Source organism: Xenopus laevis, chromosome 1L (genome assembly GCF_017654675.1).
Source record: "Xenopus laevis strain J_2021 chromosome 1L, Xenopus_laevis_v10.1, whole genome shotgun sequence".
NCBI classification, from domain to species: Eukaryota; Metazoa; Chordata; class Amphibia; order Anura; family Pipidae; genus Xenopus; species Xenopus laevis.
In genome coordinates this window covers 166,105,982-166,122,215 of record NC_054371.1, presented here as the reverse complement: position 1 = coordinate 166,122,215, position 16,234 = coordinate 166,105,982, and the positions used below count along the sequence as shown (strand labels likewise).

Here is a 16,234-nt window from a genome sequence, read left to right as displayed (position 1 = left end):
AGCGTAAATCCATGATATGGCTTTTTGGAGCCCTGGCTGCCGGAGATATCTTTCAAGCGTACATTGGTTTAAGTCTAAGGGACGGACCCGAAACTGGGCCTGAAAGGCATGGCGCAGTTGCAGATAGCGAAATATCATATTAGATGGTAGCTGATGCTCTGTTTTCAAGGTCTGTAAGGGTTTAAGCTGCCCTCTCTCTCCAATATGGGTTAAGTATTTGATTCCCATAGACCCCAAAGCCCAGAATCGGGAAGCCCCTTAAAATGTTGAAGTTTGGAGTAAACAGCTCATTTACACAAGTACTAGGTTGCACATGTAGGTTTGATATTGGACACGCAGTAATGCTATATGAATTATTGCAAATAATTCATTCTCCATTCTCACTAATGTTTTTATCCCATATTTCCACATAGCAGCATTACATTTGGTAATATCCTGGCCTGTCCATTGGCTAAGATATACCAATAGCAAGCTTGCATTTTAGAAGACAAGTGCAACTACACAAGTATACAGAGCAGGCTCTTTGGCTTGGACAAACATTTATCTTTTTATATAATTTTAAATATTTAGCATTATTTTTTAATATTTCAACATGCCATATTTGTTGGTCCAGTCATTATAATGTTTTTTTGTCACCCCTATATCTGGTAAAACTAACTTACAGCAGCATTTGATGATCTGCCCAAGCAGAGAGTGGTTGCCCATATTACACCGAGGTCAGGCAGTGATTAGGGTGGCAGTGATTTTTTTAAGCTTCCCCAATGGGTCATTGCAGTGTTTTTTCCACTGCGCGTTGCTTTTTGGCCAGATCCACTTTAGTGTGTGGTGTGGACTGGAGATTAGTCTTTAGTTCCATACCACAGCAATTTCCATATACCAGTTTTTTTTTTATGGACACTCTTATAGGTCAAATTGCATTCCCCTTATTTAATCCTTTGTCCTTTGGTCACACCACTCACACAATTGAGTGCTGTGCATATTTTAATTGAACCCAGAAATGTAGAAACTTTGTTATTGCCCTTTGCCACAATGTGCTGCTAAGTAGTAATTCTATAGTATTAATGATTCAATATCATTGGTCAGAAGGCACATACGTTTTGTTTCATTTGATCACAGCCAAAATCTGATTGGCCAGACAATTTTTTAATATTTAATGCTCTCATATATTTTAATATTCACTAATGTAAAATAATTTGATGCTGAGTCAATATGGCATATACATGTGCATTATATATACAAAAAGTAGAGCCAATGCAAGTAAAGTAACACATATTTTTTGCAGGTATGACTTATGCTGTACATTTATTAAGAGTTATCAGCATGGTATTGAGAAAGGAGAATCATCAATAAATAAAATGTAATAATTCTGTAACATCCATCCAGTATATATTTTTAAATATCCAGCTCTACAGTTCCCAGAAAAGTAAATAGCTAAGAAAGTAAGGGGTAAATTTATCAAAGAGTGAAGTTCCGCCACTAGAGTGAAATTCTGCAGCTCTCCATTCATTTCTATAGGATTTTGAAAGGCGTATTTATCAATGGGTGAAAGTGAAAGTTCACCCTTTGATAAATACGCCTTTAAAAATCCCATAGAAATGAATGGAGAGTGGCGGAATTTCACTCTAGTGGCGAAACTTCATTAACTTCACTCTTTGATAAATATACTATCATATTGTGTCTTTCAAGCTTGACAGGTATGTCTTGGGTTAGAAACAAAACAATTAGGTCTTTATTAACTGCATTATCCTACTATAAACCACTCTGTAGTTTCTCTAAAGGTGGTGACAAAGAGGGTTGGTTTCATTGTTATTTGATCTGTCTGCAGCAGTTTACATTTCCAGGTATTTATTAGAATGTTTTGACTGTATGCTCCACCACTTTATATAATACTTTATATATTAAAAATAATAATATAAATAATTGAAAATATTTAAATAATTAAAAACAACTCTAGGTAGTTTAAAGAAAATATTTGATTGAAAAATGTGATAGATTTCCCTTTAAAGTGGACCTGTCACCCAGACACAAAAATCTGTATAATAAAAGTCCTTTTCAAATTAAACATGAAATCCAATTTCTATTTTTTATTAAAGCATTCATAGCTGTTGTAAACTCATTTAAAAATCTCAGCTGTCAATCAAATATTGTCTGCCCCTCCTCTATGCCACGGGCATAGAGGCGGGGCAGACAATTACTTTCACTTTCCATTCAGCACTTCCTAGATGTCACTGCTCTCCACACATTCCCCCGTTCTCTTTACCATTTAATTGTGTAGCCAGGGCATGGGAATGGACATCTGGTCCCCCTTTCTGGTGCACAAACAAGATTCTGAGATGATGCAAGGCTTGTCTTAATAACAGTGTGCACAAAATGGCTGCTGCCTGCTTGCTACCATTTTGAATTCCCAGACTGAAGGAAACAAGATTCAGATAATTTATATAGTGTAATTTAAGTTCATTTTGCTTGACTAATGTGATAAAATAGGATTTTTAATAATTTTTTTGGGTGACGGGTCCCCTTTTACTGCTAGAGCAGTACTTTTAACTAATGCGTTGAAAAACTTTTTCTCATGACAATCCCTTTAAACTACATGACAATATGCATCTTTATTCCATTACAGTCCTTGTGAATGCAGATTTTCCTTTATATGCTGACTGTTTATATTACTGTGGATTGCACGTGGGCCCTGATTTCTCCATTATACTGTACATACATACAGTGCCTTGCCAAAAATGATTCAAGCTCTTCACCAAGGGATCATTTACAAAGGGATGCAGTGCTAAAGCACTAAGGGGTGCAAAATCATGCCAATAGTGCTCATTTAATAATGTATGAGATGCATAGGACAGTTGTGGTGAGGTATTCATGGCCGAATTTGTGGGCAGACCACAAAGGTCCGGGCCTACGGCTACTATATTTCCCACCCAGTAGCAGGGAACAGGTGAGGTGGTAGGGGTGCAAGCGGGGGTGGGAGCAGGTGGCAGTGTGTGCGTGGTGGGGCCAGGGGGTTCATCATCACTGTTAGCAACAGTATTCAATTCTATTCCAAATCTCTACAATTTTAATCTTAAATGAAAATCTTCCTATCACAGATAGAAAAACTGTCATCTGTCCAATCAGTCATTCAACCACAGTTACAAGAATTATCTAGCTCAAAAAAATGAGTTTTCAGCTCAAATCTAACCCTAATTGCTTTTCAAGATGGGTTTTCTACTGTATCTAGTAGAGCAGGCGTTCTCTCCAGATCTCACCCTCGCTGCACCAAAACAAAATGGTTTATATTTTTTAAAAGCTTTTCTCTATGGGCTAGCAAAAGTATTTGCTTCACTTCCCCATGCTCTAATGTCACTGTGCACTGGCTCCCAGTCCATGTTACACAGTAATAAACTGCATCATCCTCAGGTTGAACCCCCGAGATCTCCAAGTATCCAATGTTGCCTGAGGCTGACCCTACAAAACGGTCTGGGACACCCTCTCCCTTACCCTTCTTGGATTCTGTGAAATAATGCAGAATATATCTGGGTACACTGTTTAGTTTCTGCTGTATAAACATCACTCTATTTGCAGCAACTGTGAGACCCCCTCCAAGGGTGCAGTCCATTTTAGCCTTTTGTCCAGGGGAGACGGTCATTGAAGGAGGCTGTGTCACTGAGTGCTGTGCCAAAGACCCTGCTACAGAAATGAACAGAAGCTTAAATTAACATATTGTTAAGGACCTTTACCAGAGTGACCATTTGTCAAGGCAAAAGTATTTGTATCTAGTCCTAAATGGCAAAAAATCCTTGACTAATTGTTAATAGGGTATACAGTAAGTAACTTAATGTAGGTAACAATAATGATTAATAACAGTAATGATTACTCGTATCATTATTGAGAGTTATCAGGTAAGAAATAAAGTTAACTAAATACTTGTTCTGGTATAAGACAAATGTTTTGCCCTCATAGTCTCAATACTTCTGATGTAAAAACAACTGATTTAAGCAAATTACCAGATATGAAGACACACACGAGACAAAGACTCTGCAAAAGATCCATCTTGCACAAGACAGGCACAGGGGAACCACAAAACCTGGGTTCTCTCAGTTCAGTCACACATCAAGTTATATCAAATTGCCCTTCCCCTTATGCAAATAAAAATAAGATATTTAATTAAATAAACAACTCCACACGGAAGCAGCAAGGGTATGGATCGTGCGGCCTCCGCTTCGTTAAATCCGGCCCTGGTTTTATTGCCCATCTGCTTGTGCCCTACACCCTCTTCTCTTTCCATTTGTCCAGTATAGAAGACTTAGCAGCTTCATTGCCCATGCAGAACAAATCCCTAGGCTTATCATACTTGCACATATGTGTCCATCTTCCTGTCCTATGCCTTTGTTGCTGCCTGTGACAGCTTTTACACACAAACAAAGAGCATTAGGGGGCAATGGGGGCATATTGAGGGTGGAAATAAATCTCTACCAGAGCCATACGCCTACATGTCATTTTTTGTAATGATTTTTTGGAGGGTTTAGAGGAATATTTCTGTAGCACACCCATAGGTGGACCTGAGATGTGTGTGGATAGTGTGATTTGCTATAACAAACAAGGGAAAGTTGGGAAACAAGCAGCCATACAATCAAATAAGACAGTTCTCAATTGTAGTTGGCAACAATTCAATTGCATTTCAAGAATCCTCTCGCTCAGTTGTAACATTCACAGTTGGAATTACCTAGTAAATTACCTTCCCAGAGGTAGTATTGCCTGTCGTGGTGATTCTCCTAACAGCACAGGTGAACTTATGGTGTCATCTTGCTCTTTGGCAGCTTCCCCTGCCCTTATGCTCATCCACTCTCTGTTAGTATCTTGCTTCCTTGGCAGACCTCCTGCCCCTGAGCTCACCCACTCACCAGTGGTGTCTTGCGCAATAGCAAATCTCCTACCCTCACCCACTCAAGTCCTTAAGCTGGCGACTGTTAATTGCAAGGGTACTAACCCTACTATCCTCTTCATTGGGGCCTTGAGCTGCCCTGCCTTTTGCTCCGAGAGAGACAATAACACTGTTAACTGCCACTGGACATTAACTAAACAGGCCTGGCAATTATACAAACCCATTTCTTTACCCACCACAAGGTGGGATCCAGGGAGCACATATGCTATCCCTTTTAAACAAAACTATACTGCCACCTACTGGGCAATCACTGAACTAGATCACATTACTGATAACACCAAGAAAGAGAAATACTCACTCACTACTCACTGAGGACCACCTTAGGTGTCCAAACTAAAGGGGAAACACCTGAGAAATATGTCTAACCTCCAGGGTCTCTACATTTCAACAGAAAAAGGATTTGTTAATTGATGAGTCATGTATGTTAAAAATGCATGCGTTCTTTCCCCAAAATTCCAGTCAAAATGGGGAATTGCGCCTGATGCAATTGCAGAAATGCAAATTTTACACAGATTTTCACATAAAAGAGAAAAGAAAAAAGGGAAGTTGAAGTAGGAAAGAAGGAAGAGGAGGAGTTAGCAGGAAAGGGTAGAGGCAGAGGGATGAAAATCAGGTAAAATTGACTTAGTTGAATGGCCTGTTACTAGGCAAGCATAGAGAATGCAAGAGTAGTTTCTTAGTCCCCCATGGTTTTTTAGTTCCATGTAAATGAGGAATGCAAATCTTGACCAATCCGAGAATAGAGGGACATAGGTCAGGAAGTTTTCTCTTGTATAAAGAGTTACTGAGATCAATACGTTTTTGATATTGGGCAGGAGTATACGCAATGGAATAAGTTTGCATCGGTATATTTGGAGCAATTTGATTTTTGTCATGATTCACAGGTATTGTTGATGAGGAGACAAGTAGGCTCTGAACTATTTTTCTATATGATGGCATTGTGAGATATTAAATTGCACCCTGTAATACCCTACACTGTACAGATATAGGCCTAAAGGCTAAGAAGGGTAATTCATTGATTCATACAGTAAGTATAGACCTAGTCCTCAGTTATGGATATTAATTGACACTTAATTCATAATTATTCATGATATTATTCATTTCTGCAGTGTTCTGAGCATTTTTCCCCCAAATGAAACATTAGAGTGCTGGTTGGGGGCAACAGTGATTTTACAATATCAATTTGACACTGATTACATCTGCAGTATATTTCAATCTCCTAGTAGTCAGATGTCTTCAGTCATTAAACATTTTTTGACATTGTTAATATTATTGTAACTTAAACAGCTCAAGTACTAGGTTGCACATATAGGTTTGGTAATGGACACGCAGTAATGCTATATGAATTATTGAAAATAATCCATTCTCCTTGACTGTGAAAAACTAATGTTTTTATCCCATCTTTCCACATAGAAGCATTACATCTGGTAATATCCTGGCCTGTCTATTGACTAAGATACCAATAGCAAGCTTGCATTTTAGAAGACAAGTACAACTACACAAGTATACAGAGCAGGCTCTTTGGCTTGGACAAACATTTATCTTTTTATATAATGTTAAATATTTAGCATTATTTTTTAATATTTCAACATGCCATATTTGTTGGTCCAGTCATTATAATGTTTTTTTGTCACCCCTATATCTGGTAAAACTAACTTACAGCAATATTTGATGATCTGCCCAAGCAGAGAGTGGTTGCCCATATTACACCGAGGTCAGGCAGTGATTAGGGTGGCAGTGAATTATTTAAGCTTCCCCAATGGGTCCTTTCAGTGTGTTTTCCACTGCTGGTTGCTTTCTGGCCAGATCCACTTAGTGTGTGGTGTGGACTGGAGATTAGTCTTTAGTTCCTTGCCACAGCAATTTCCATATACCAGGTTTTTTTTGTGGACACTCTTATAAGTCAAATTGCATTCCCCTTATTTAATCCTTTGTCTTCTGGTCACACCACTCACACAATTGAGTGCTGTACATATTAATGTTTCTTAATTGAACCAAGAAATGTAGAAACTATGTTAGTGCCCTTTGCCACAATGTGCTGCTAAGTAGTAATTCTATAGTATTAATGATTCAATATCATTGGTCAGAAGGCACATACTTTTTGTTTCATTTGATAACAGCCAAAATCTGATTGGCCAGACAATTTTTAATATTTTAATGCTCTCATATATTTTAATATTCACTAATGTAAAATAATTTGATGCTGATTCAATATGGCATATACATGTGCATTAGATATACAAAAAGTAGAACCAATGCAAGTAAAGTAGCACATATTTTTTGCAGGTATGACTTATGCTGTACATTTATTAAGAGTTATCAGTTATCTTTCTTGAGAAAGGAGAATCCTCAATAAATAAAATGTAATAATTCTGTAACATCCATCCAGTATATATTTTTAAATATCCAGCTCTACAGTTCGCAGAAAAGTAAATAGCTATGAAACTAAGTCTTTTGCTGCCCTCTGGAGGTAATTAACCAAATCTACACTATACTAAACACTATCATATTGTGTCTTTCAAGCTTGACAGGTATGTCTTGGGTTAGAAACAAAGCAATTAGGTCTTTATTAACTGCATTATCCTACTATAAACCACTCTGTAGTTTCTCTAAAGGTGGTGACAAAGAGGGTTGGTTTCATTGTTATTTGATCTGTCTGCAGCAGTTTACATTTCCAGGTATTTATTAGAATGTTGACTGTATGCTCCACTACTTTCCATAATACTTTATATATTAAAAATAATAATATAAATAATTAAATATATTTAAATAATTAAAAACAACTCTAGGTAGTTTAAAGAAAATATTTGATTGAAAAAAGTGATAGGTTTCCCTTTAAGGTATAGCAAAGCCACAATGTGTGCACCGGGTTTAGAAGGAGGATAGTGATATTTCTTTACAAGTAACTTCACTCACTTCCATATTTGGCTGAAAGGGAGACAGAACTATGGCTGCTTTAGGTATGGCATTACCTGACAAAACTATTTTTGCCACCAGTGTATATTGGGACAGAAAGATACCAAATCACTCACACCATCTCATGTGAATCCAGCTCTGGCTGTTGTCAGCCTATGTATTTTTGCAGGCTGAGAGAAGCAGATCTGGTCAGTGCCCCTGCTTCATTAATTTGAATTTGATTAGCCGGTGTGTGCTCACATGCAGCAGAGCTGAAGTTAAAGGAGAAGTCAACCCCTTCGGCGCTAAAATCACTCCCCCCTCCCCTGTGTTGCCCCCCTCCCTCCTCCCCCCTGGCCTACCCCCCCCAGGCAAATGCCCCTAAGTTGTCCCTCGGTGCAGGTCCTGTACTTGGAGTTCACAGGCGCCATCTTCTCCCGTGCGGTCTTCTTCCTGGATTGCCTGGCGTTTGGCGGCACATGCGCAGTAGGAGCATTTGCCGGTTCAGCTCTACTGCGTATCACGAAGTCTCTGAAATCGGGAGAAGATGGCGCCTGTGAACTCCGTGGATAGGACCTGTGCCGAGGGGTAAGTAGTCATTTAGGGGCATTTGCCCGGGGGGGGGTAAGGTAGGCGAGGGGGAGGAGGGAGGGGCGGCAACGTATGGGAGAGTGATTTTAGCGCAGAAGGGGTTTAGTTCTCCTTTAAGGTCAGCCCAAATTTGAGAAAGAAGATATCTCTGAGCTGAGCTTTGCTTTAGTTATGCTGTGTATGAGTACCCACAGGCAGATTAAATTCAAATCAATAGAGATGGGGCACTGAGTAGATCTGCTTCTCTCAGCTTGCAAAAATATGTAGGCTGACAAAGGCTGGAGCCTTCAGCCTGAATGCCCATAGCCTTAAAGGAGAAGTAAAGCTTAATTAAAGAAGCAATGTAGCTAGAAATGTTGTGCATTATGTTCTGGCCTTCTATACCAGTCCAAGGCAACCACAACCCTTTAGCAGAGAAGATCTGTGTCTCCAAAGATGCCCCAGCAGCTCCCCATCTTCTTTTCTGCTGATTCACTGCACATGCTTTGTGCTGCTGTCACCCACTCACAATATACAGTACACATATAATATAAATGTCACAGTATAACATTGATTAGTGATTTATACAGATAATTACTACATGGCAGCCCAGAAACCATTGCAACTAGCATCAGAATTTAATAATCAGCCCTGTAGCATCAGCTTATATTACAGACAAACCTCCTAAGCTTAGCTTCTCAACAGCCGCTCAGAGCCACTAAGCATGTCGCAGAAACTTTCCAAGATGGTGACCCCTCTGAAATCCTGGATCACTGTTGCTATTGAGAAGTTGAAACTTTAGGCTGGTGCAATAAGTTAAGTATATAAAATATGCAATTTTTAGCCATATTCAGTTTCAAGGTTTACTTCTCCTTTAAAGGGGTGGTTCACCATTAAGTTAACTTTTAGTATGTTATAGAATGGCAAATTATAAGCAGCTTTTCAATTGGCCTTTATTGGCCTATATTTTTTCTTAGTTTGTAAATTATTTGCCTGCCTCTTTCTTCTGTTACTTTCCAGCTTTCAAATTGGGGGGGGGGGTCACTGACACCATCTAAAAGAACAAAAACTTTGTAAGGCTACCAATGTATTGTTATTGCTACTTTTTATTACTAATCTTTCTATTCAGGCCCTCTCCTATTCATATTCCAGTCTAACATTCAAATCAATGCATGGGGACTAGGTAAGTTGGTCCCTAGCTACCAGAATTGGAAAACTAGAGAAACTAGAAAACTTGGAAACTAGAGAGCTGCTGAATAAAAGGCTAAATAACTCAAAATCCACAAATAATAAAAAAAAATGAAAACCAACTGCAAATATGACTCTCTACATCATACTAGTGTAATTAGAAAATGTACAATAAAGGTGAACAACCCCTTTAATAGAAACTGTCTATCACTCTTTGTCCAAATATGCTCTGATAAACATTTTCGGCTGAAGACACCTTAAGGACAGAGGCAGAAGAGAAGATTCGGGAAGATTAGTCACCCGGCAACAAATCACCTCTTCTTTGGGCAACTAATCTCCCCAGAACCGCCTCCCCGTAGGCTAGAATCTAAATCACCGGCGGAATGGCATTCGGATCGATAAGTTTGCTGAAGTTGCCCGAAGTGGCAACTGCCACCTGAAGAAGAGGCTATTTGTCGCCGGGAGACTAAATCTCCCTGAATCTTCTCATCTGTCTCTGCCTTACTAGCTGTGACGAGATTTTCATTGTACTACAAAGAGCAAGGAAGGTGTCAGGTGTTTCTTCACTAGTGCAAATACGCCTCTTAAAAATGTTATATTTTTTCATATAATGTGCTTTACTATAGTCATTTACTAAATTGTTGTTTATAGTTAAAGCTGTTCTGGAATGTTGGTAGCTGCTAACAACATTGCTGAATTCCTTTATTACCCACATATAGTATCATTAGATTCAAGTATGAAAACATTAAAATTTAGACCTTTTGGTGAAGATGAAACTCCCAAAGTCACGGCTGGCAAATAAACTGGGGGTTTTGTTAAGTAAAGTATTATGGGCAGCCTAGTCATGCACACTTGTACAATACTGCTCTGGGAAGTCATTTGAGAGAAGAGACAGAAATCTTTTCACACCCTCTATTGTCAGTGAGAAAAGCCCTCAGGGGTTATTTACAGGCTTCCAAACACAAGCTTTTGTTGCCTCTAGATACCAAGACAAAAATTCTCCATGCTGACTAGTTCCAGACAGCTCACAGTCGACTCACTTTTTTACAGACATAAATCTGTTTGGTTTGTTTGAAAAGACACGTATTTTTCCTTTTAATCTCAGAAACCTTGAAAATATGGGCACGGTGCCTACTTTCTACACTGCTGCTGTTGCTGCCGGCTTCATGGACTGAGTGCATAACTGTGGAGAGACAGAATCTATAAAAAAACACTGCTGGATCTGTACCAATAAGGGACTGGAAAGCTGAGGACTAAAGGCCTGTTACAAACACCATTAGCTGGGGCAAAAGCAGAAGGAAAGGCAGCAATGTTCATAACTGTGAAATTTGGAGGTAAGTAAGCAGCAGAAATCATTGATGTGGTGTTAGGAAGGGCCAAATTGGTTGCCAAAGTTATTAATTAGCTTGGTGGGCTCAGTAGGACCTGCATTCCCATGGTACCCTCCCTCCTGACTCAACAATCTTCTTTCTACCTGCAGCAATGCCATCAGATCAATTCACTTGTGGGTGAGGGAGTGACGTAGAGGGGGATGCCAAATTTTTTTTTTTTTTTTTCTGCAGAAAGTGAAGTTATGCCAGTGGTTCTGATAACTAATTTATTATGCTGAGGATCTGCATGAATCAGCACTTATATCTATGCAAAGCTGGCACAAGAGCAGCAGCTGAAAACTTTCTTAAAAGTGGTTGCAGCTGTGAAATACTGTACTGTGTAAAGTAAGGCAAGATGAAGTCAGTTATATTTCATAGTTCAGCAGGGCAATTGAACACAGAGCCTCCAGCTCTGATTGAACAGAAAAATGTCTACAAAAAGGCAAAACAGTAATTTGTGAATGGTGGGGCAGGGTGCAAAGTTGAAAACTGTTTTTTGTACTTTCCACTGGCCCTACCATGACCGACAACAGCCACAGGTCCTTACACTCCAGAATGAAGTCCTGTACCTTCAGCAAGGGGCTAATTGCAGACGCTCTTCAGGATTTAGGTTAGCAGAATACTTCAGCAGTTATCCTTCAAAATATTGATAAAGAGGGTAGTGTAGTCCATGGAAAATAATAAGCATGTCCTTTTAATAAATTAACTCCAGCACCTTTACTGTTTCGCAGCTGATCAGCAGATTATACTCAATCCAAACTCCAAAGTGGTGAACCTGGTAGAGAGTCTGAGGGAGAAGTGTCAGTGTGGGCCTGAGGGTAAGTACTGAGAAAGAGCTGAGTAAGGAGCAAAGCACTCATGTCCAATTATATTGTATAAGATGGAATTACAGGAAAGCCACATGCAAACAGCAGCCATTGTTCAAGTACACAATAGAACATTTAGTAAATATTCAGGCACAACATGGCAAACAATAATATCTGTTCCTATAGAGCCATGCAACTATTATACACACAATAATGATTTCTGTCAGTGGCCTATTAAAAAAGCAATGACCTGTGAATTATGGCCGTGGCTGAAACAATACCCTGCATTATTTTGCCTGTGTATATTATAATTCATCTCCCAAACATTTAGTAGATCATATTGTATATAGTATTAGAAATACTTGGTTTTCATGCTTGATCTGGCCTTTCACTTAACTGCAAAGATCGTGGTCTGACCCATACATGATTGTTCACTGAGCTGCCAATGAACCTCATATGTTCTAGGCTTTAAAGACAGAACCAGCAAATTGTTTATTGTGTGATAATTCATCTTTATAGCTTCTCTTTACCATTTGAATCTTAGTTTCCCTAGATCTCCTGGATGAATCTGGAAACTTAGTAAATCTTAGTGACTTGGAAGGATCCCAGGATATTGCTTCCAATTACATGAGGGAACGGCAGTGCTATGTGCTAGTTAAAATTATTCGTAAGTTCAACACTTTATCACAATCTTACATATTCAGAGCAGTTGGTGAATTCTGGTCATTCACCTCTCTTGGCTAAATGTTTGCATTTCTGTAGATGACTAAATGACGGCTGTCCAAGCATACCACTGTGCTCTGTACATTTATCATTAAAAGCTGGCTGATGAGAGTGATGTTGGGGAGGGAGGTCACAGCCCCCTAGTAAAACCCAAAACTCAAACATCAAATATAACTGATGTAGGTAAGCAAGATGGAGAACTGTAGCAAGAGGTAACCCTAACAACCATGCATTGATTGGAACAAGAGACTTGAATATGAATAGGTGAGGGCCTGAATAGAAAGATGAGTACTAAAAAGTAGCAATAAAAATAAATTTGTAGCCTTACAGAACATATGTTTTTAGATGGGGACAGTGAACCCCATTTGAAACCTGGAAAAGTCATAAGAAAAAGGCAAATAACGCAAAAACTACAAAAAATATAAATAAAGATCAATTGCAAAGTTGCTATGAATTGGACATTCTATAACATACTAATAGCTATCTCAAAGGTGAACCATTCTTTCAATATTATGGAATCTAAACAAAATATTTAGTTTATTATGTACTCACCCCACTATATTGGACACATTGGGCAGCACTGCTGTAAATTACTACTAGTACTAGCAAGAGGGGTGCTCATCTATATTTTAGAAGTGTCTGTATGTTTTGGTATCTACTTATACTTTACATAATTTTAAACTGCAGGAAAGAGGAAGAAAAAAAACAGACATTCATTTATATTACGTCAAAACTTGAAATCTCATTTAACTTCACTAAAAAAGTAAAAAGTGACATGAATAAAATACTGTATGTATTACCAACACATACAAACAGAAGCATAATTATTTTATAAGGAAATTGGGTTACTTTAGCTATTTCCCATCCAGGCACAGTTACCCACCCAGCTTGCTATTGACATGTGCTACCCAAACAATCTCTAGGTGCCACCAGAATAAATTCCTTGACTTACCTACCAGGGTTCCAAGGAGTACTCTCTCTTGTTATTTCAGACAGAACGGGCAAGCATGGGGTGGTGCCCTGTACCACAGGGCACAGGTGTGCATACAGATTAAGTTGCCTTCAGCCATAAACAGCAACCTGTATACAGTATGTTTAGGACTTATTGGTAATTATAGCAGCAGAGAGGGTTGTGTCTTATCTATCATAGTGCTGCTGACTATAGTAAGTGGCAAAACAGCACTGTGTCATTAGTGTAATTGTATGGTGTATATTTATGTTTGACAAAAAACAGGGCTTTATAATGCTACTGAAAGGCATTGTTTTGAACACATGTATCATGCAGAAGGCAGATTGAAATTGGTACTAGTACAGTGCTAATGACACTGTTTTGTGTGAAGGATCTGAGCATAGCGACAGTCAAGGTAATTTCTTTCTTCAAATGCAATTCATTAATAAACTCTTTATTTTCTATGCACAGGTGGAGATGGATCAGAACCAGTCCGTTATGAGTCCATGTTAGAGAATTTGTGGAAACGCCATCCAGAGCTAGCAGGTATGAACATACCATTGGAAAGCAGATTTATTTAGAGGCATATTAGCTAATCGCAGGCTAATATAACCAATATCCTGCACATACATTGCAACTTAAATTAGCTTGAGAGATAGGCACAATAGTTGACAATGCATCAAAATAAGCGCAATAGCACATGAGTTGATGCCAGTCGGACCCAACTGAAGTGAAAACTGAGTAGGGATGGTGTCATTTGCAGTGCTCGGAATCAAAATGTCTTATCGTGCGTGGAATTATCCCCATCTGGAGGGTGGCAGTAATGCCAGGATTCCCTTGCATCAATAAGTGCATAGGGTTGGTAACAGGAGGAGTGATGGATGCACCAGTGCCAAATGTAACTAAAGGGAAGAGCAGGGGGCAAGTACCTTTAATGAATGCCATCAATATGTGCAACTGCATACACAACCATATTCCATTCTTTCTGGGTGTATACTCTGTCTGGTTAGACATCGGTTGGGCAATGCAGTTGCAGGCAATATGGTTCTTAAAGTTAAAAAAAGGTTGTATGACTCCTCTATATCTATAGTCACAGCCTCCATTTTGTTGTCTCTGAATCTCTTCCAGAACGCCTTCAGAAACTATCCCGTCCTAACATGCGCGGCCGCAATACTGTTATCAAAAAGTCTCGTCCCCCCAAGGAAACAATCCCATCTACATCCACCAAAAGTCGAGCAGTATCTCAACAAAAGAGTCGATTATCCTGAAGGATCACACTCCTTTTTATAGGGTGACCATTAAATCCAAAAGTCCACTCTCTGCTTCATATGGATCAGTGATACCTCCACAGTTTAGAGTGCTCAAGAATAGCAGCGATGGAGACACTACAGATTGCAAACTAAGCATCCTAAATGGAACTGTGCCCAGCCCTGTTAGATGCTATTTTAACGTTGTATACAGAATTAATTAAACACAGTTATTTGTAACCTGTCAAAGAGGACTGGGCCTGTTGTGTTATTGTTGTTCACATGACTCTGAGTCCTGCAGCAATGCTGTAGATCTAAAGCTTGAAGTGATGAGAATCACTTAAAAACACTGAAAGTATTATTTTTATGAAGGCAATGTTTAAGGTATTTCAGAGTGCTAGACTTTTATTACTTGAAATATATCAGATCACTAAATTTAAAAGACAGACTGCACTTAAATACAATGTTAAACAATGAAAACAATTGAAATTGCACAGAATGATTTCCCATGAAAGCCTGAACAAATAAAACAGGAGATAGAGGAAGGGAGTGCCCCCCTACCTGTGGTTGCACTGGCATAATAAATGGGGTAAGCTCCCCGGCCGAAAACTTTCAGTGAGTGTGGTCTCGCCTTCCTGTTCTACTTGTATCTTGGGATGTTGCCCTACTTCTAGGGCAGTGATCCCCAACCAGTAGCTCGCGAGCAACATGTTGCTCACCAACCCCTTAGATGTTGCTCTCAGGGTCCTCAAAGCAGGTGCTTGTTTTTGAATTCCAGGCAAGTTTTGGTTGTATAAAAACCATGTGTACTGTCAAACAGAGTCTCCTGTAGGTTGCCAGTCCATATAAAGGCTACAAAACAGCAAATCACAGCCCTTTTTTGGCACCCCATGAACTTTTTCATGCTTGCGTTGCTCTCCAAGTCTTTTTACATTTAAATGTGGCTCACGAGTAAAAAAGTTTGGGGACCCCTGTTCTAGGGGGACCCTGCACCACAATATGAATTAGAGTATGTGCAGCTGTGAATCCTTTTGGATCCTGAACAAATAGCCATTTGTATTGATTAAACTCTTGCCTTATAACTGCTCTGGATTTTATATAATGTATTGCTTTTTGTTGTACTCTTTGAAATCATAGAGGGTGGTAGTGGAGGTGTCAGAAATGCTGGCTGTACTGTATGTAAAGAGCAGACATACAGCTGCAATACATGTTGTGTGAGCCAAGGAATAAGCAGAGGGGGAAAAGCCATACAAGTGCCAGATATAAACCACACTGCCTCCTGTGGCCTAATGTGGATGAGCAAAGTCGGAGGAGGCTTTAAGCAAGAATTCAAAAGCAATAGTGCTACTATGACATTATGTGAAAAGTGGAAATCTATAGCAGCTAGCTTTAACAGGTGAATTGTCTACCTCTACAAATGTTACACTAACACCTGAATATACCACTCAGGACAAAAAAATTTCCCACCCCTCGGATACCAATATTCTCATTCCCCCTAAAACTTTTATTTCCATTTTCAACTCTTTTGATCGTTTATCTGAGCCTGAAGTCCCTAAACT

At 39.2% G+C, this 16,234-nt stretch overlaps 1 protein-coding gene and 1 gene segment (V, D, J or C); one reads left to right on the top strand and one right to left on the bottom strand.

Annotated features, from left to right (window-relative positions):
- Nucleotides 1–2,490: 2,490 nt before the first annotated feature.
- Nucleotides 2,491–4,250, bottom strand: LOC121401426. The segment is given in 2 exon segments: nt 2,491–3,669; nt 3,990–4,250. Coding segments are annotated over 2 exon segments (468 nt in total).
- A 6,231-nt stretch (nt 4,251–10,481) lies between these two features.
- Nucleotides 10,482–14,924, top strand: c22orf15.L (chromosome 1 open reading frame 15 L homeolog). Its single transcript, XM_018261964.2, has 5 exons — nt 10,482–10,914; nt 11,682–11,768; nt 12,301–12,423; nt 13,900–13,974; nt 14,557–14,924. Exons 1-5 carry the CDS (start codon nt 10,890–10,892, stop codon nt 14,694–14,696), a joined length of 450 nt encoding a protein of 149 aa, XP_018117453.1. The 5' UTR covers nt 10,482–10,889; the 3' UTR covers nt 14,697–14,924.
- Nucleotides 14,925–16,234: the final 1,310 nt, after the last annotated feature.